The sequence below is a fragment of the Prionailurus bengalensis genome, chromosome B2 (assembly GCF_016509475.1).
Source record: "Prionailurus bengalensis isolate Pbe53 chromosome B2, Fcat_Pben_1.1_paternal_pri, whole genome shotgun sequence".
Lineage (NCBI taxonomy): Eukaryota > Metazoa > Chordata > Mammalia > Carnivora > Felidae > Prionailurus > Prionailurus bengalensis.
This window is the reverse complement of record NC_057349.1, coordinates 27,062,934-27,082,648: the sequence shown is the minus strand read 5'-3', so window position 1 is coordinate 27,082,648 and position 19,715 is coordinate 27,062,934. Positions and strand designations below refer to the sequence as shown.

Below are 19,715 nucleotides of genomic sequence, written 5' to 3'. Positions count from 1 at the left end.
TCTTCTGTCGTCTTTCCATCCCATTCCAGTCGCTCAGAAACTGCAAACCTCAGGCGTGCACAAGGGTACGCTTTGTATGCTTACCACCCCCACCCCAATCCTTGAGCCATTCTGCAGGTGTGATTCTGAACATTTTCCCCCAGCACACCCGTTATCTCTGAAAGCCGGCAGCCCCGCGCGTGTGGAGATGGAGGTTAAACTGAGACGCGTTAAGTTCTTGGACGTGTTTATTTGCCTCTTGTCATCACACCTGCTAATGTCACTGAGCCCGAAGCGTGACCCCTCCTCTGAGCAGAAACATGCCGGACCAGACAAGACCCATAGGCCAGTGGCAAACCTTAGGGATCACGTATGCACTCACCCCCTCCCCACCACAGGGAAGCGCAGAAAGCCTCCTGGCCTCAGCAGCCTGAGCCTCAAGCACCCCCGGGCCGCCAAGGGCCCTTGGGGCACAAGAAGCAGGGTGTCTTGAAGCTGGGCGGGCGGAGCCTACCTGGGCAGCGGTCCGGCAAGGCCCCATATACCACCCCCCCCCCACACACACACCTTATTTCTACTGGGTAGGGGTCACGGGGAAGATGAGGTGGGGCGACAACTCCTGCCCCACTGGGAACAGCATGGCTGTGACTGAGCCTTTAAAACTGTGTCTTTTGTAACCCAGCTCCAGACAAGAGAACCTCCAAGTGGGGGGCAAATGAACACATGTGTGAACCCAGTGAGAGTGGCGACGGGAGGGAAGAAGTGGAAAGAGAGGAAAGGTGAGGGGAAAGGAGGAGGGGAAGAGAGGCCCAGGAAATCCCGGCCCTGGTGCCAGCAAGATCCGCCACCGAATAGGAAAGAGCCAGTTGGGGCTCGAGGACTCGGTGACATCTGGGAGCAATGGACAGAGGAAGGGTCTGCGTAGGGTAGAGGAGGACCCAGGAAGTCTGCGGGACCAAAGGACGCCTGTGCAGAGAGCTGGGGGTGGAAGACAGTACCGGCGGAGGCGGCGGTGGGCATCTGGGAATAGGGGGCCGATCTTGCTGTGGGTGGCAAGCCTGGCGCAGGCAAGGGTAGGAGCAGGGGCAGGGGCAGGGGCAGGGGCGCGGACTCCGAACGGCCGGCGCGCGTGTGGTCAGCCCGGCGGTCCTCCCGCAGCTGGGCGCGGGCCGGCAGGGTTCGGCCTCCGGCTCATTCAGAGGCGGTTCTCGCCTACCATTGGCTGCTGCCGCTGTGGTGGGGCGGGGCTCCGCTGCCCGGAAAAAATGTAACTGCGTAAAAAAGTCCTCGCCTGGGTGACGGATGCTCAAAAGTTCAGAAGTTTTCCCAATGCTTCCTTAAGCGGCCGGCGCGCGAGAGACTGAAAAAAAGGTGACGCGGGGCCCAAGAAGGCGGCCGGCGCGCTGCCCCCCGCCCCTGGTTATTTGGCCGCCTTCGCCGGCGACTCAGGGCAGAGTCTCCTGGAAGGCACAGGCAGTGTAGCGAGAAGGGCGCCTTCTTGTTTTTTAGTTTTGGCTCTGTTTTGCCGTCCTCGCCTGGAAGTTGCTCCGCGGGTTCCTCTAAGGCCGTTTGCCGCGTTCTCGTCCGGCCCTCTCCCCTAGCACCGACCCCGAAGTGGCCCGGGGCGCCCCAGGAGCACGAGAGAGCCCAGGGAGAGGCCGTGCGCGGCCGGCGGCTCCCGGAGGCAGCGGCGGCGGCCGAGCCGGACTCAGCGCGGCGGCCCGGCACCAGCTCTGTGGGGCCCGGACTCGGACTGGGCAGCCGGCTTGGCGTGGCCGGCCTAGGGAGGGTGGGGGGCGGCGGGAGGCGCGGGGCGGCGGCGGCGAGCGGGGGCCATGCAGGCGCGCTACTCCGTGTCCAGCCCCAACTCCCTGGGAGTGGTGCCCTACCTCGGCGGAGAGCAGAGCTACTACCGCGCTGCGGCCGCGGCGGCCGGGGGCGGCTACACCGCCATGCCGGCCCCCATGAGCGTGTACTCGCACCCGGCGCACGCCGAGCAGTACCCGGGCGGCATGGCCCGCGCCTACGGGCCCTACACGCCGCAGCCGCAGCCCAAGGACATGGTGAAGCCTCCCTACAGCTACATCGCGCTCATCACCATGGCCATCCAGAACGCCCCCGACAAGAAGATAACTCTCAATGGCATCTATCAGTTCATCATGGACCGCTTCCCTTTCTATCGGGACAATAAACAAGGCTGGCAGAACAGCATCCGCCACAACCTCTCGCTGAACGAGTGCTTCGTCAAGGTGCCCCGAGACGACAAAAAACCGGGCAAGGGCAGCTACTGGACGCTGGACCCGGACTCGTACAACATGTTCGAGAACGGCAGCTTCCTGCGGCGGCGGCGGCGCTTCAAGAAGAAGGACGCAGTGAAGGACAAGGAGGAGAAAGACCGGCTGCACCTCAAGGAGCCGCCGCCGCCGCAGCCCGGCCGCCAGCCCCCGCCCGCGCCGCCGGAGCAGGCCGACGGCGCCGCGCCCGGACCGCAGCCGCCGCCGGTGCGCATTCAGGACATCAAAACCGAGAACGGTACGTGCCCCTCGCCGCCCCAGCCCTTGTCCCCGGCTGCCGCCCTGGGCAGCGGCAGCGCCGCCGCGGTGCCCAAAATCGAAAGCCCCGACAGCAGTAGCAGCAGCCTGTCGAGTGGGAGCAGTCCCCCGGGCAGCCTGCCTTCGGCGCGGCCGCTGAGCCTGGACGGCGCGGAGCCCGCGCAGCCGCCGCCACCCACCCAGCCAGCGCCGCCGCCGCCGCACCACAGCCAGGGCTTCAGCGTGGACAACATCATGACGTCGCTGCGGGGGTCGCCGCAGGGCGCGGCCACGGAGCTCAGCTCTGGCCTCCTGGCCTCGGCGGCCGGGTCCTCGCGCTCGGGCATCGCACCCCCGCTGGCGCTCGGCGCCTACTCGCCTGGCCAGAGCTCCCTCTACAGCTCCCCCTGCAGCCAGAGCTCCAGCGCCGGCAGCTCGGGAGGGGGCAGCGGCGGAGGGGGCGGCGGCGGTGGCGGCGCGGCGGGCGCCGGGACCTACCACTGCAACCTGCAGGCCATGAGCCTGTACGCGGCCGGAGAGCGTGGCGGCCACTTGCAGGGCGCACCGGGGAGCACCGGCGGCTCCGCGGTGGACGACCCCCTCCCCGACTACTCTCTGCCCCCAGTCACCAGCAGCAGCTCCTCGTCCCTGAGTCACGGCGGCGGCGGCCAGGAAACCGGCCACCACCCTGCGGCCCACCAAGGCCGCCTCACCTCGTGGTACCTGAACCAGGCGGGCGGAGACCTGGGCCACTTGGCGAGTGCGGCGGCGGCGGCAGCCGCCGCGGGCTACCCGGGCCAGCAGCAGAACTTCCACTCTGTGCGAGAGATGTTCGAGTCACAGAGGATCGGCTTGAACAACTCTCCAGTGAACGGGAATAGTAGCTGTCAGATGGCCTTCCCTTCCAGCCAGTCTCTGTACCGCACGTCCGGGGCTTTCGTCTACGACTGTAGTAAGTTTTGACACTCCCTGTCCCCCCCTCAAAATCGAAATGAATCGAACCCCAAAGCAGGAACAGCCAAAAGAACCATCAATGCAAAATCGAAACAAAAAAAAAAAAAAAGAAAGAAAAGAAAGAAAGAAAGAAAAAAAAAAAGAAAAAAAAGAAAAAAAAAAAAAGAAAGAAAAAGAAAAAAAGAAAAAAATTCCAATTTAAAAACAAACTTGAAAAACATTCACCAAACGAGTGAACAGAATCCCTCCAAAACTTCAATTCAACCAGCACAAAGAAAACTATTTTCTTAAAAGATTCAGAGCCACCTTCACTTTGCCTTTTCTAAATAAACAAAACGGTAAACTATTTTGTACAGAGACAGCAAAATCATGGTTTATTAAAGGACAGTGTTACTCCAGATAACACGTAAGTTTCTTCTTGCTTTTCAGAGATCACGCTTTCCTCCTTTCTCTTCCATTCCCCTGCCCTTCTCTTTCCTTCATCTCTCACTTGTAAGATATTATTTTATCCTATGTTGAAAGGAAGGGGAAAGCCCCCATATATGAAAATCGCTTTCTTTTTATTCATGGACTTGTTTTAAAATGTAAATTGCAATATAGTAATTTATTTTTAATTTGTAGTTGGATGTCGTGGACCAAACGCCAGAAAGTATTTCCAAAACCTGACGTTAAATTGCCTGAAACTTTAAATTGTGCTTTTTTTTTCATTATAAAAAGGGAAACTGTATTAATCTTATTCTATCATCTTTTTTTCTTTTTGTTGAACATATTCATTGTTTGTTTATTAATAAATTACCATTCAGTTTGAATGAGATCTATATGTCTGGATACTTTAATACAGCCTTAATTATTATAAGAAAAAAGATTTCAGATTAAAACACTAGAAATTACCTATTCTCCTCCTAAATATCTTCAAAATGGAGAAGCCCTGTGACTATTCCTTGTCAAATTTCACATAAAAGTCTCTTTTTGTTTAGATTTTTTTTCTTCTTGCAGCATCTTCTGCAAAATGTACTATATAGTCAGCTTGCTTTGTGGCTAGTCAAAAGATACTTTCCTAAACAGACCTGAGTTGGCATATACGAAATATATTTTTTCAGTAAGGACAGAACATGATCTGGAAATTTTAAGCCCATGAATCAGCAGCGTTATTACCACAGTGATACCTGTGTGTAGAGATATATACAGATGACTATTTGGCTTGTGCATCATATAAAAAATCATGATGTGTGCTATACATCCCTGTGAGCCAAATGCTGGATAGATATTTCTCCTATTAATTTCACTCCTTTGTAAGAAGAAAAATAAACCCGTTTATAAATGTATATAACTCATCCACATTTACAATCCTTCATGCGTTACAAAGAAGGGTTGATTTAAAAATATATATGTACTGTGGGTTGGAAAGGGATATTTAATCTTTGGGAAACTATTTTAGAAGATGTGTTTGTAGAACAATTATTTTTTGAAAAAGATTTAAAGCAATAAGAAGGAAGGAGAGAAGAGCAGAACATTTTAGTCTAGGGTGGTTTCTTTTCAATCCATTTTTTCTTGTCAATTTACTGTTAAACCTAGGGGGCAAACCAGATTGGCCCTCCCCCTTTGTAAATAACCCAGGAAATGTAATAAATTCATTATCTTAGGGTGATCTGCCCTGTCAATCAGACTTTGGAGAGATGGCGATTTGATTACAGACATTCAGGGCCTTTCAGTTTGTTTTCGAGATAATACAGTTTCCTGCTATCTGCCGCTCCTATCTAGAGGCAACACTTAGCAGTAATTGCTATTGCTTGTTGTCAAAATTTGATCATTGTTAAAGGATTGCTGCAAATAAATACACTCTAATTTCAGTCAAAAACTGCTTTACGTGGCCTCTGATTTGCTGGGTCTCCTCCCTCAGAGTCGTAACCTAATAGCTAGAGAAGATTGCAGCGGCCCAGGGCGCGGGTGTCTCTCCGGGTCAGGCCGGCTGGGACTCGCTTTACTGCTGCGTTTAACTCCCCGCTCGGCTGTCTCGGCCCTAGGCTCTGGAGCTGCCTCGAGTTACCCCTTGCGGGTGGGTGGTGAAGGGAAAGAATCTATTGACAGATCTCATAGTTTGTGCGTTGGTCCACTTTTGGGAGACGAGTTGGAGCCAGGATTTGCCGACAAAGCGTCCGGTGGCTGGAGCTGGGTTGTCTAGGCCCGGATGGGAGGCGGCAGCAGGTGACCCACGGAATGGCCCTGTCCTTTCGGACTGGTGGCGAATCCCAAGGCCCAGCAGCTCCGGCAGCCAAGAGACGTTACATTTCTCCACTTGCCTGGTTTCAACCTTTTGGACTGGGGACATGGCCCACCCGACTGTGGCCCACCCGACTGTGGCCCACCCGAGGCTTTCCTGCTGGGGCGTTTCTTCGCGGCCCTGGTCCTGCCGAGTAGCTCCTGGCCCAACGCCGGCCTCCGGGACGCCGCTCCCGGACGGGAACGCTCTGCAGCTAATTAGCTGTAATTACCCGCCGCGGCCTGGGCCCGGCTTCTGTTTGTGTTTGGAGCTCCTTCCTCCCGCCCCCCACCCCCTCACGCCTACCCTCGCCCCGCCGTCTCCCTCCCCGGCTTCTCGCTCTCCTCGCCGCTGCCTGCCCCCCAAAAGAGGTTGCTTGGGGAGCAGAGAGCCCGAGGAGACCTCTGTTAGGTGTGATGGATGAATCACAAGTTGGGTCGTAGGTGCCGGGAGGACCGCGCTGAGCAGAAAATGGCAAAGAGCAGGGCTGTGTGTGGAGGGACGAGGGTCGCCGAGCCAGGAGGAGCGCTTTCCAGCCCTCGCGGCGGGGACCGGCGGAGCCCGGGGTAAGCAGCCTACCCGCTCCGCATCCCGCAACTCTGCCTCGCGCCACCTGGCCTACGGCGCTCCCTATTTATACTCCTCTCGCGCCGCCTTTGTTGTGAGGACACACGTGTGTTTAGGTGTTTAGCCAGGGTAGAAAGGTCACAGGCACTCCATCGCGCCCGGGTGACAGGGCGCCCCGCAGCCTCGGCAGCCGCGCTGTTAGAAGGACAACTCCCATCCCGCCCCGCCTCGGCCTGGTCGCCTGGTCGCGCCGGACGTGCCCGGGCCAGCGCTGGGGCCCCAGGCGGCCTCCTCGGCTGGGCTGTGTCCTTGCGCGGCGTGTGGGGTCGGTTTACAGGCCACAAATCACTTGGCGGTGGCCGGCGCGGGGAGTCGCTAGGCCTAAGGGACTCGGGAGATATGCAAGCGGGCAGCGGGTTCGGCGAGTTCGGGGTCCACGTGCTCGCACCCCTCTGCTTCTCCCTGAGCCTGGGTTTTGAGGCCGGAGCACGTCGCGTCCTCAGCCAGCCCTGGGCCTACCCCAGCCAGGCTCTTGAGGGCCCGACCTAGCCGCTGCGAGGGGTGGGATGCGGGACAGTGAGGCAGGCAAGTGGGGAGGGCGGCCTGACCAGTGCGGCTGCGTCTGCCCCCGCGCCCCGAGGGAGGGCACGCGGCCTGCACTGGAGAGGACTTTCGGGGGTGAGCATGGCGGGGGGGGGGGGGGGGGGGGGAGGGGAAGAACGGGCTCGCTCGGGGCTGGAGACCATTCTCGACTCCGCCAGAATGTGGAGTGGGCAGCGGGCATCCCTTGCTCATCCTTCCTTGGAGCCTGAGTTCCTGCAGCTGGAGAAGGATCCCGGCATTAATGCGGTGCTTGGACTGAGGCAGCCCGGGAGGAGTTCTTCTCCTAAGCTCTCGGGAGTGTTTACACATTTGCCTTGGGACAAACTTCTTAGCAATCGTTACTGCCCTCTTCGACTGCAACGTTTGAAAATTAGTCATGGCAGATATATATGTCTGGGAAGGTGTTTGTGTTATACATATATAGTTATATCTACAGGAGTTGCCTTAAGTCATAGCTCAGGAGCTATGTCAGAGTGGAAGGTCAGAAGTTCTGCTCATTATTCGGATTTTTTAAACCATATAGGTAATGTTTTCAATTCTCAATACATGTGCTTTTGGACTCTTGTCTTAAGAAAAACAATTACCGCTGACCTTATTTAATCTGGGGGAACTACTTGTTCCTTAGTGGTATTGCACTTTTTCAGCAATAAGGATATTTTTTCTGTAAAATATTATAAGAGAAACTTCTTGCTATTTTAGCTAACAGACAGTACATTTTGAAATTAGCCTTGGACACAAAGCAGGATCTAATGGTTGGGAATTGGCTAATTTTGAAATTAGCCTCTGTAGAAAGCTCTGGGATAGTAAGTATTTTGTCTTTTATGTAGCAGTGGGTGCATTTATTTTCTTTGCAATTTATACAGTGAGCAAGTAAATGCCAGCATGTTACATGCCACATAAAAACTTGCATTTTGGCATATTGCATGTGTGGTAGGAACGCGTGCTGTTTTCCAGGGTTATGTAGTTAGCAGTCTTTATTTCACCAGACTGCATGCAAACAAGCATGCATTTTACAATTTATCATTCCACACAGCTTGTGTCATTAATAATCGATGTTTGCAGAGGAATAAGGCTCGATTGTGCTGGTGGTCTGTAAGCTCTTGGCTGTTTCCTGCGGGGGTCAGAAACAAGGGTCAGGAAACAAGAGTGCCTTATAGCCCTATCGGGCTCCCCTGAACTTTGATAGGTAAAGAAGAGACATAGGACCTTTCTTTCCCACCCTGTTCCCTAGGGAAGGGGTCTCAGTTTTAAGATGGAGAGCCTTTTCTTCATGGCACAAAATTCCAGAGAGGCCTTGAACCCTCTGGTGGTCCAGGCTGCCTGGCCAGGTTGCCCAGGAAGGACAGGAGGCATCCATAGTGCACCCAGGTCCTGGACACCCATACCGGTGTTCTCTACAGCTATTATCAGCACTAGAAACAAGGCTGGTTGGAGTAGCAGTTTCTTTCTACACTCCACATCTTAGAGCTTCTGGAGAGGGGCCCCCTTTGCTTCTGAACCTAGTTCCTACTACTGGACCCTGCCTGCTGTCCCAGGGCCTTCTCTTTAGACTTCTCTTAACTCATTTCAGAGTGGGCTCATGAAGCCATTAGCCCTTCACATTGGGTCATAAACAAATGTCACGTTAAGGGCAAGATTGATAGTGGCCATGTCATAAAGCTGGCCAGGCAGGTTAGATTCTGTGCGGGCAGCCATTCTTCAGCTAAGCAAGGAACTTTGGAGGGAGGCAGGGAGAAAAGGGACCAAGAAACTATGTCATAGTCCTCACCCCCACCAAGTTGTGAGGTATGGCGGGAGAAGAGAGTGAAGCAGCCTTAAACTCAGGAGAGCTCCCAAGCAAGACCTAGGTCATTCAGATAGTAGCCACAATGGCATGAAAAAAAACAAAAACAAAACAAAAAAAAACCCTGCTGAGATTTGCTATGGGTCCCTAAATGTCAGCTTCAGAAACCCCACTTTTCTGAAAGCTCCTATTTCATTTTTTAAGGAAGCTAAGAGTTTCCCTGAAAAGAGATTTTGTTAATGGCATTTTCACTTGCACTTAAATAGAAAGTCTTCCTTTACTACTTGGGCTCTACATTCATAGCTGGACCTTTGTGACCAGAAACCTCTTTTACTTTGTCTCTCCCTTTTTTAGTGTGAATCCAACATAACCATTAAGTTCTGTGTGTCTTCGTGTCTCTATCCCTCTGTCCCTTTCTTCCTCACTTTCTTTCTCCCACCCCTCTCCCTCCCAGGCCCTTTTAAAAGGCCCCACAGTTTCTCCCAGATGTCTCCTTTCCAGCTTGAGCCACCTCCCCAGTAACACATATAACCAGGCTCTGAGTCCTGTGGGTGATGGCCACATGGGGTCCTGACCTGGAGCTTGCACTCAGGCCTCAGACAGAGCTGGGGCTATATTCAGGCAGGACTGGCAGGTTCCAGGTCTGAGTCCGGTTGGAAAAGGAACAATACTTAATTAAAAGAATTCCAGCTCCAAAATCCATTCAGGAGAATGAAAGCCACTTCTCCACGACATTCTCAACATGATTAGGAGTGGAAAATTGAGCAAAATGTACCATGTCCACCTTATTGGAAACCAAAATATGGCGCAGAGAGCATAAGGCCTGACTTAAGACCTTTGTTCTGCTCCTTTCGCATCTTACCCTGGCTCCAATGAAACCCTCTGTTTTATATTATTTTTTTGTTGTTGTTTACTTGATTTTTTCCCTCACTGATTTTAAATTTGCAACATATTGAGCATATTATAGGAGATGCAGTAGGATCTGGAATTTCCTTGCATATAGGCCTGAGCCTGTCTTCAAGACAGGAGAGAGGGGTGGAGCTCCCATTGTGAGACAGCCTGAGGGGGGAGGCTGGTCTGAGGGGTGCTAGGAAAGGGCCTGACATTGTTTCCAGCTCAGAGTTCACCCACCTGGAGTCTGGAGAAAGCCTCAGGGGCACTTCCACAGGCCTCTTGCTCTTCTAGATGGCACCTCCTTCTGTTCTCCTAAAGAGCATCTTCTTTTTTCACTGGTCTGCCCTTGAGTTCCCTCAAACCCACTGGTCAGCACAGCTGGTCATATGTACTAAACTGCTCATCTTCTTTCCTCAGCTGTCCCTGTTCCCCAGAATGAGACTGGGTGGGCTGTTCATTTGCCCCCAAGTCAACACAGCTTGGTGCTACTTGGGTGGGCATGGAAGTGCAATTTGTGGGCCCATAGAGTGAGCAGTGGGCTGGCAGCCAGGGCCAGGTGGTGGGGCCTCTCCATTGACCTGGGTGGTGGGACCCCAGGCAGGGCCTAGGGACAAGGAGGAGGCCTCAGTGAAGGGCTTGGAGGGTCTCAGAACTTGAGTTTGGGAATGAAGGGGTCTGAGGGCTTTGAGGCTGATTTAGATTGAAAGATAAGAGAGAGAGAGACACAGAGAGATGGAGGGGGGGGGGAGAGAGAGAATAAAAAAGAGAAGACAGGCACCCTCCCTCCCTCATTACCTACCCTAGGGAAAAAGCAGGAAAACCAACACATTTAGCGCCATTAACTCTTAAGGCCTCCTCATTTCCTTCAGTATAAAAGCAGGTCATTGGTCCCGGAGGCTGTACCTGGGTCTTGTTAATGGTGCAGATGTGCAAACAGGACAGGGGTGGGGAGCACGTGTCTAGGTGGCCGTAGGATTCTTAAAAATATGCTACTGGAGGAGAAACGAAAACTCTGTCCTCCCAGCTGAACAAAATCCGAGACCCGGAAGGTGCGCAGAGGTATCCGGTTCCGAAAGCCCCGCGCCCCAGGCCCGCGTTGGGGGTTGCCATGGTCCCCCAAGTTGCCGGCTAGTTCCACAGCGCCAGCGCAGTAGCGCTCCAACCTCGGGGTCTTTCTGCAGCCCTGGCACACACAACAGAAGGGCTTCCTTGAGGTTATGAAGAGGATGTCTGCTATCACCCACGGAGGACTCACGCGGACAGTGGACGATGGGCTTCACAGCTGGCCGCTCAGGTCAGGGCGAGAGGAGGAGTGTGGTGGGCTAACTCGGGGAGAAAGGGTGCCGCGGAGCCTCCGCCGGAAGTATGGGGGGGGGAAGCCTCGGGAGGGGTATGTGTGTGGGTGGAGGCCCTGTCGTTCCCACAGCCAAGGGCTGCCTAGGTCCTAGGAGTTCCCAGAGACAACTCGAGCGGCTGATGTCCTAGGTCACCTGTCCTGGGTCCTTACGGGGGTTTCCTGCGTGCCCACTCCCACTCTGGTTCTATGGAATATCCAGGAGATACTGGGCAGTTGTTTACAGTGCGTTTGCTGACCGAGAAATAACGTATCATTGCTCCGTATTTGCGGGCTGGCTCCCGGGAGGGCCTATCCACGATCTCAGAAGCCAAGACAGGGTCCGTGGAGCCAGGGGCCCGGGGGTGCCGCCGGATCGGGCCTCCCTCCCTCTCGGGCGCTGTGGGGGGCGGGTGTGTGTGGCGGCGGGGGGAAAGTGGCACAACAGGAAAGCCTCGCCAGAAGGCCCTTCCCAGGCGGCTTCCTCGCCATAAAAAGCCAGACTCCAGCCGAGGTCCTGACCCCTTCCAAATATACATTCCCTTGCCCGGGGCCCGCCACTCCAGCCCAGGCCTCGGGCTGGGCGGTTTCCTCACAAGCTGGCCCGTGCCCAGCGCTTCGTCTCAGAGTGGCAGGAGTCTGGGGAGCCCCAATTTCAGTTGTCTCCCCAGTTCACCAATCCGTGTTTTCTCGCGTTTAGGTCTTAGGCTTGTGAGCGCCCGGCTTCGCGTGCGCACTGGCGCCTTAGCTAGGCGAGGGCTGAGGCGTGGAGGGTTTCCTTCTTAAGGACAGTTCTCCATCACCTCCTTAGCCCCCGCTGGTGCTCGATTGTTCGGGAGATTGAGGCTGCGCACCCCTCCCCCAGCTCCCCGACCCGTGCGCGGGGCTAGCCTCCCAGGTGTGGGCGGAGGGAGCGCGGCCGGCGCTTGCGCACGCGCGCGGCGCCGGTCGGTCCCGCGGTCCGCCACACCAACACCCCAGCACACGGTGTCCTGGAGGAAGCTTGGAGGTCCTGAGTTAGAGCCTCGCCCGAACTTGCTGGGCTAGTGAGCGGGGTACGCGGGCCATCCTAGGCCTCAGCACCTGTCGTCGGGCCCTTAGGCACCTTACATGCTGGGTGTGCACAGAGGCGAGCACCTCGGTCCCGAATTTAGAGATCAAAAGGGGCAGCTGAGACGGGGCGTCCGCTGTGTGATCCCTGACCCTGGAGGAAGAGAGGGATCTGGGGAGTAGGCGGCGAGGCCGGGGTCAGGTCGCGGTCGTCGGCCTCCCAGCAGAGAGACACTGGCCGAGGAAATGGGTGAGGGTGGGGTGGGGCCGTGTCGTCGTTCGTAACGGAGGCCTTGGAAACGTCTTTGGGGACATAGTGCACTCGGGGAGAGCCAGACGGGGGCGAGGGTGAGCCCAAGGCGGCCTGCGGGAAGCATCGCAGCTAGGGCCTAAGGGGAGGCAATGGCGGCCACACGGGCTCGGGAAAGCGAAGTGGCTAGAGCCCCAGTGACGAGTAATAATTCTGATGGCACAGTCCCTGAAAATGTGCTCGACGCTCCCGGGTTGTGCGTGCGACAGGGAATGTGGCTGCGAGGTCGCTGGGAGCCCTGGACTGGGGCCTAGTTGGAGCAAGGCAGCAGCGCCCCCTATGCCTCCCGAAAGAAATCCTATCCAGACCCTGTGAGCTCGAAAAAGACGCCGTGGATGGTGGGAAACCCCCGATTGCGGAGGGTGGACCAGCTCCCAGAGCAGCTTTGTGTCCCAGTTGTCGCTGCCGTTTGTGAAACTTCTCGGCACTTCCAGTTAATATCAACGATTTTTAGAGAGGTGTAGGTGGCAATGTTGGGACATGTTGAACTATTTGTAAGATACGTACATGCGCGAGTGCACGATCTTTTTGGAAAACCGGGGTGGGAGCGCTCCGCACCCCCTTCCAGCGTACCATACGTAGATCGATCGCGCAAACCTGCAAGCACAGGTTGTGAAAAATAGATGACGTATGGGCTTGGATTTATTGGGATCCAGGTTACAACTGAGAATTCCCGGTTGAATTTCCAAATACAAACACGGTGTCTGGGATGCTTTGAGGCTTTTTCTTGAGGTTTAGAAAGTTATTTGTAAACAGTGCGTTTAAGGTTAACTTGAGGTGAAAATTTAAAGAGTTGCTTCCAGCTTCCAGCTTTAAGAACACGGGGAAAGTTTCATGCCAGCAGTCGACTATCCAGCGAGCAGGGGTTCTATGGAATCTTGGTGTTGGTAAGGCGACTAAAGACCAAGAGGAAGCCTGAAGCAGTTTTGCATGGTTTACTGACGCACAACGGTAGACCTGAAATCGAGTTTCCTGAGGAGTCATCTTGGCGGGGAACTTTATCTCCCCTAGCATTTCAACACTTCCCTGCACTGCAGGCCTTTATCCCCAAACAGCTGTAGGGGTGTGTCAGTTTTATGCGGGGCCTAGCTCCCTCCTAATTCCTTAAAGACAAAGGACAGCAGACACCTCCCAAGACAGAGGCAGGCAGGCAGGTCAGGTTGAAAGTGAGGTGCTTGGGTGGCCCAGGTATCCATGCACCTTGGTGTTCATTAGGGGCATAAATGTGGTGTTTGGCGCCTTTGGTGTTGTGTTTGAATGTACTGAAAGTTTGACTTTCTTAGATTTTACTTTAAAAAAAAAAGGTGGAAGCTATTTTATCATACTTGAATAGCAAGGGCTGGCTAACCAGGAAAAGGGGAGGTAAATAAGTTCAGTGAAACTGAGTTGAGATTTAAGATGGAAGACACTGTTTAATAAAAAGAACTGTCCTGAAGGTATCTCTGAATGAAATTCACAGCACAGAAAGAACATAAATACCTAAGCAAATATATTCTCTTTTTCACCCTTTTGAAGTTTTTTTGTTTGTTTTTGTTTTTGTTTGTTTGTTTGTTTTTTTGAGAGAGCACACCAGTGAAGGATGGTCAGAGAGAGAGAGAGAGAGAGAAGGAGACAGAGAATTCCAAGCAGGCTCTGCACTGCCAACACAGAGCCCAATGTGGCACTTGAACCCACACACGGTGAGATCATGACCTGAGCCGAAAAGCCTGACACTTAACCGACTGAGCCACCCAGAAGCCCCTTTTTCACCTTTTAAACAGAAGGAGACCAGAAAGCCAAACAAGCCAACCCCTTCCCCCCAGTTGAGGGTTCAGAAATAGAAAGAAGGTTGCAACCAAACACTCTTGTGTCTTTCAAAAACTGATGCTCTGGGCCATCGTGAGAAAAATAATATAACATTATAACTCCACTACAGTTCCATTAAGCCCCTGCCTAGAATCCCTCCTGATCCTTACTAAGGAGCTTATGGTTTTGGGCTAACAGCCTCAAAACAATTACATGGGGCCACTGCAAAGCCTGAAGGACCCTTGAATGGCCTCTATGCTTGGGTGTGGGATGAGGTGAAGGTTCATGGGGTCAGAGGAGGAGAGGGGGTGCCTGTCCATCAGGGTCAAGGCTAAGGGGAATGTGTGTGTGATTTGTGAGGTTTATGAGACTATGTGTGTGGCCGTGTGTTTGTGATAGCAGGTTTGTGAGTTGTGTTTTCAAGTGTTTGTGAGACTATTGTGTGTCAGTGTGTGAGATGGCAGGTTGTAGGTGTGTATTTGTATTTGTGTGCATGGGAGTGTTTGGATGTGTGACAATGTGTGTGACTGTGTATTTGTGAGTGTGTATGTGTGCCCACCAGCCATTTCAGTCCTGGAGCCCAGCCTTCCAGGACCATCTGTTTCCCATTAGCAGCATCCCGATTGGGAGAAGGCCTGTCCTGGGGCAGCTTCTGAGAACCGGGTGGGCCAGCTCAAGCTGCCCCAGTTCTGCTCCATCGAAGCCGAGGCTGCCCCTGGCCAGCGTGCTCTTGCAGCAACTCAGGCAGCCACACAAAGAGCCCTCTTTCCTGCCGCCAGCCGTTGGAGCCTGGGTCCTCCCCCAGATCATAAACCTGCCGGTGAAGACATTCAGAAATAGTTCACCGGCATTCACACAAGCATGTGCAAAGGCTGGAATTCCATTTGCTGTAAAGTTTTATTTTATTTTCCTTGGAGGGGGAGTGAGGGGGGAAAAGAAGAGTCCTGACCCAGTTTATTCTAGGGCAAAATATTGTATTTCATGCAGAAGTATACACCTGTACACAAATCTTTGCTTGCTGCTTGTGGGTTATATACATTTATGTGTCCACCTGCCTTAACCTGCCTTAATCCACTGTACACAGCTCAGGAGAACATACCTGCGGTGAAAGCCAGGCCACCTAAATGATGCACTCAATAAAAGTGGATCCAGTGATCTGAGGCCCAAGTTAAACCTCTTTATTATAATTTTTAATTAACATTGATGTAGTTCAAGTGCACAATGTCTGGCATATATTAGTTACTTAATATAAATTCATTGAATGACTAAATCAAAATTAGATTTAAAAAGTGATCTGGTACTGAGAAGTGGTTGGAAATAAGTATTGTGTGAAAGATTCTAGACCACAAGGAAAGGCATGGGTTCAGAGACCTCTGGGTAAATCAGGGGCTTTGGCCTGGAATGTTCCAACAATATTTACTTACCTTCACGTTGCTTCTTCTAGCCCCCCTCTATTTCTCAAGACTTCTTTTGAGATGGTGGGAGCCCCGTGGGTTCTAATTATAGTCAGCAGAGAGACCTGAGGGGGAGTGAATGCCTCCTTTCTTCAGGAACTGGGTTTCCAGATCGGCTGGATAGAGTGGCTTATTGTCACCAGAAGGAAAGAAATGTCCCAGGCAGAGCCTTAGGAGAACACTCCAGAGAGGCCAGGCTCAGGCCCAGCAGGGGTCTACCTGCAGGGGCTCTCTCCAAAGGGAGGGAGGCTTAAAGGAAGCTATTTCACTCCAAGGCAAGAATTTGGGTGTTTTTGTTTGGGGGTCCTTATAGCCGCTCTTATACTTCGGGAAAAACATTGACATCGACTCTGTTCATGCTAGTTCATAGAAAGGACATTTTTAATAAAAGAGAAAAACAATTTGAAAGCCCCACAATTTCAGTTGTCTAATGACATAATTTCAAGTATAGTGAACTTGTGATTAAAACATCTTGTTGATTTCACAAAACCCTTCAGAAGAGGCCTCGACAAATGGAAATTGGGCCGAACCCCGGAGTGCCACGTCCCGGCTGCTACAAACCTCAGCCGTCCCACATCCTAACGGCGGGAATTAGGCGCAGTGGCAAGGAGGGTCGCATGGAACGGGCCGGATTCTCCCGCCCCTCCCAGGATCACACCTGCGGCCCCGCACCCGCCGATTCCAAGCAGGGACCGTAGGCCGGCAGGGGCGGCTCGGGGCTCCGCGGTCGCGCTCACGCGTTGGGGTTGTTTCTCATGAGCTCCACGTCGGCGTCCACCATCTCCCTCACCAGCTCCTGGGACCCGAGACACAGGGGGTGGGCGGTGAAGGAGAAGTTTCTGCCACACTCTCCCGGTGACACCTCCACCCTCTGTGGCGCGCGCGGAGCGGCCTCGGCAACCCTCCCTCCACCCTACCCGCCTCCACCCTGCCCCCTCCTCTCCTTCCAAGCCTGGGACACCTCGGGCGCCCGGCGGGGGCCGAACGCTGCTGCTTCGGACGCCTCGCTGCTTCGCCCGGCCGGCCACCCCTCCCGCCGGGCCCGACCCAGCCCAGCCCCGCAGCGAGCGGGCCAGCGGATTCTGCCGTAAAAAAAGGCACTTACATCAAAAGCGACCCGGGGTTTCCAGCTCAGCTTCTGTTTCGCTTTGGTGCAATCTCCTTGCAGAAAGTCCTGCGGGGGGAGGGAAAGATAAAGCAGACGTGAGTCGGGGGCGGCGGCGGCGGCGTCCTTCCCGCTGCTGTCGGCGGGCAGCTCAGGATGCACACGGCTGGCTCCCCGTTTCCCTCCTTTTGGTCCCCGTCAGGCACGCTCAGTCGCGGCTCCCGGAGCCGTAAATCTTGGGAAGGTCGCGTTTAAGAATGCGCTGCACAGATCAGTGCGGACCGTGACAGCGGTTCCGTCCCCAGCTCACGCAGCCACCTCCTCCTGTCCACCCCTCCCCTCCGCGGCGTCCCATTGACGCTAAATGACTTAAAACACACACACACACACACACCCCAACATGAAGTTGTCAGGGACGCTACTGTGAGAACTGTTTCGAATTACCGCACTTCTCAGGCAAGTAGAGGAGTAAATGAGCAGACGCCTCCTCCCCGCCCCCGCGCTCCGCAGCAGCTTTCCTCTCCGCTGCAGGGCGGACGGCCGTGAGCCCTCCGCGGGCGCGCTCCGACTCACCCCGGAGGCTCCGGGGCTCCGGGACGCCGGGTCCGCAGCGTGCTGGCGCGCGGCGCTGGGGGACCCGGGACTCCGCGGCGGGGGGCTGGGTAATCCCCGGTCCGCAGAGCTGTTCTTTCCGGGCGGTGGCCTCGAGCTTTCCTGACCCACGGTAAAGACGGGCGGCTCACTGCCATCCAGCACACCCGCGTGCACATAAAACGAAACTGAAGTTTCACGAAGCAATCCTCGCCCTTACTGTCCAGGGGCACGACATACCGTATTTTCTCTTCTGTTCTGTTCTGTCCCATTCCTTAGAAAATAATGATCTCAAGCCACTTCACCGCAAGACCCACTAATACGTGCAACCAGCTGTCTGAAAATACAGCTCCGAAGAGCCAGCACCCTGCAGCTTCTTCAGCTCCACCGCACTCCTTCCTTTGCCCAGCGTTCCCTAACTGCTCTGGTGGAAGATCAAGTTGATTTTGAAAAGACCCTCCAGCTCCTGTACACGAAGCTGACATTTACTTGATCCTTGCGTTTCTTATCCCATCTGACAAGGTCTTATCAAAATATCTATCTATCTATCTATCATCTATTTATAACGCCAAAGACTCAGGTTGGGTCGGCCCTGCTCAGCTTTACCAGTTCAGGCATGGAACTGCTTTAGGAGAGTTTCCATCCACTTAAGAGACTTCCTTAGAAGGAAACTGTCTAATAGAAAACTATAGGGAGATGTATAAATCCTGTACCTCAGCCCTCACTCACCCATTTCTTATTATAGATTTCTGGAGACTGATTCGGAAGAACATTGAGATAAGAATTTCAAGAGGATTTGAAAAAAGAAAGGGAGGGAGGGAGGGAGAGGGAGGAAGGAAAGAAAGAAAGAAAGAAAGAAAGAAAGAAAGAAAAGAGACGTACTTTGAAACAGACCATTTTGGGGGGGGGTGAAATAAACATTTAGCTTTGCCTAAATACATGTACAAATGTATTCATCAAACAGTACACAAGATGAGTCCTTAAGACAGAAGAATGTGAAGGTGGTATGACAAAGAGCTGTACTTTAAACAGGATACATACCCCATTGAGAAACTATTTTAGTTATACACAATATTAAAGAACAGCCTAAAACCAGTTACATCAAGTGAAAGTAACAGATAATGAAGCGGCAGCTTGAAAGCCTACCCACTGATTTTCTTCAGATTCCCTGAAAGGTAGCACGTGTGGGGAGTTTGTTAGAGATTCATGATCAGAAAGGCCATAAAGGGCTGGGCAGAATTGGTGCCCACCTTCACTGAGACTTTCATACTGAAGGGTGTCTGGATGCTACTTCTGAATGAGCATGCAATAGTCCTGCCTTATCCTCAGTGTCACTTTCCATGGCTTCAGTTACCTGCCTTCAACTGAGTCTGGAGCAGGCAAACAGTCAGAAGGTCAGCAGTCGCCTACCCCTATGCCTACGTCATGCACCTCACTGCCTCTCATCACTAGGTATGTTATCATCTCACATCATCACAAGAAGGGTAAGTACAGTACGGTAAGGTATTTCGAGAGAGTGACACCACATTCACATAACTTTTATTATGGGATATTGTTATAATTGTTCTGTTTTCTTATTAGTTATCATTGTTTATCCCTTAGTGTGCCCAATTTATAAATTAAACTTTATCATAGGTGTGTATGTGTAGGAAGAAAAACATAGTATACATAGAGTTCAGTACTATTGACAGTTCTAAGCATCACTGGAGGTGGGGCTTGGAATGGACCCACCTTGAATAAGGGCGGCAGCGCCCTGTACTGTATGCTTGAAATCGTTCTCTAACAGAGTACATTCAACAACGCTCATTCTCCATCATCCATCATTACTTTTTAGGCTTGAATAAATCAAACTCCCAAAGGCGTTTGCATTTCACAATACAGTGAAGTACTGATTTCCTCTCCAGAGTGTTAAATAATAATAAAACAAGTTATTTCTGCTGGTCCTAACAGTCCACATACAGATTCTTCAGGAAAAGTAGGATACAAAAATTAATAACTGGCAATTTAACACTGCATGGAGTGCTGGAAATATAAGTGGAAAAACAAATTAATTTATTTCTCTTTCTTTTCCCTAAATAAACTTGTATATATTTCCACAATACTTCTCTATTTTACTATAAAAGTCACACAAAGATATTCATTCTTTTTCCCCAGAGAGCTGTGAAATGTGGCGTCATGAAGCAACACAGCCTCCCTCAATTCTATAGCAGTTACATAGCTTGAAGAAACATGGTTATTGTTTAATCACATAACACTTGCTGTAAATCAACCAGCATTGCATAGGATGCAATTCATGGCTCTGAACTTATAGTTAGCAAAACCCTAAAACCCATTTTGGCTTCAAATGATCTCAGTAGGCTTGGGAAAGGGAGCTTTGTATTGTAATTATGTTTCCTGTATTTTTCTACAAGTAGCTCATAATATAAAAACAACTAGGGAACTACAATTAAGGAAAAAGAAAAATGGTTTTCAAAAGCTCAGCAACAGACATTGCTACCATACACTGTAAAAGTATT

The 19,715-nt window shown here is 52.7% G+C and overlaps 2 protein-coding genes across 2 annotated transcripts in view; one reads left to right on the top strand and one right to left on the bottom strand.

The window, feature by feature from the left end:
- The first annotated feature begins 1,277 nt into the window (after positions 1-1,277).
- FOXC1 (forkhead box C1) lies at positions 1,278-5,322 on the top strand. The gene has a single exon (XM_043590962.1). The coding sequence runs from the start codon at positions 1,815-1,817 to the stop codon at positions 3,471-3,473; it is 1,659 nt and encodes a 552-aa protein (XP_043446897.1). The 5' UTR covers positions 1,278-1,814; the 3' UTR covers positions 3,474-5,322.
- A 10,538-nt stretch (positions 5,323-15,860) lies between these two features.
- GMDS (GDP-mannose 4,6-dehydratase) overlaps positions 15,861-19,715 on the bottom strand; it is a 629,590-nt gene continuing 625,735 nt past the window's right edge. The window contains exons 10-11 of the mRNA XM_043590959.1: positions 16,609-16,677; positions 15,861-16,299 (exon numbers count right to left, since the gene is read on the bottom strand). Coding sequence (XP_043446894.1) covers positions 16,237-16,299; positions 16,609-16,677 — 132 coding nt within the window. The 3' untranslated portion in view covers positions 15,861-16,236. The remainder of the gene's footprint in view (positions 16,300-16,608; positions 16,678-19,715) is intronic.

Bases quoted from the DNA above. Each gene is read 5' to 3' on its own strand.
- FOXC1 (XM_043590962.1), top strand. From the start codon at position 1,815: ATGCAGGCGCGCTACTCCGTGTCCAGCCCCAACTCCCTGGGAGTGGTG.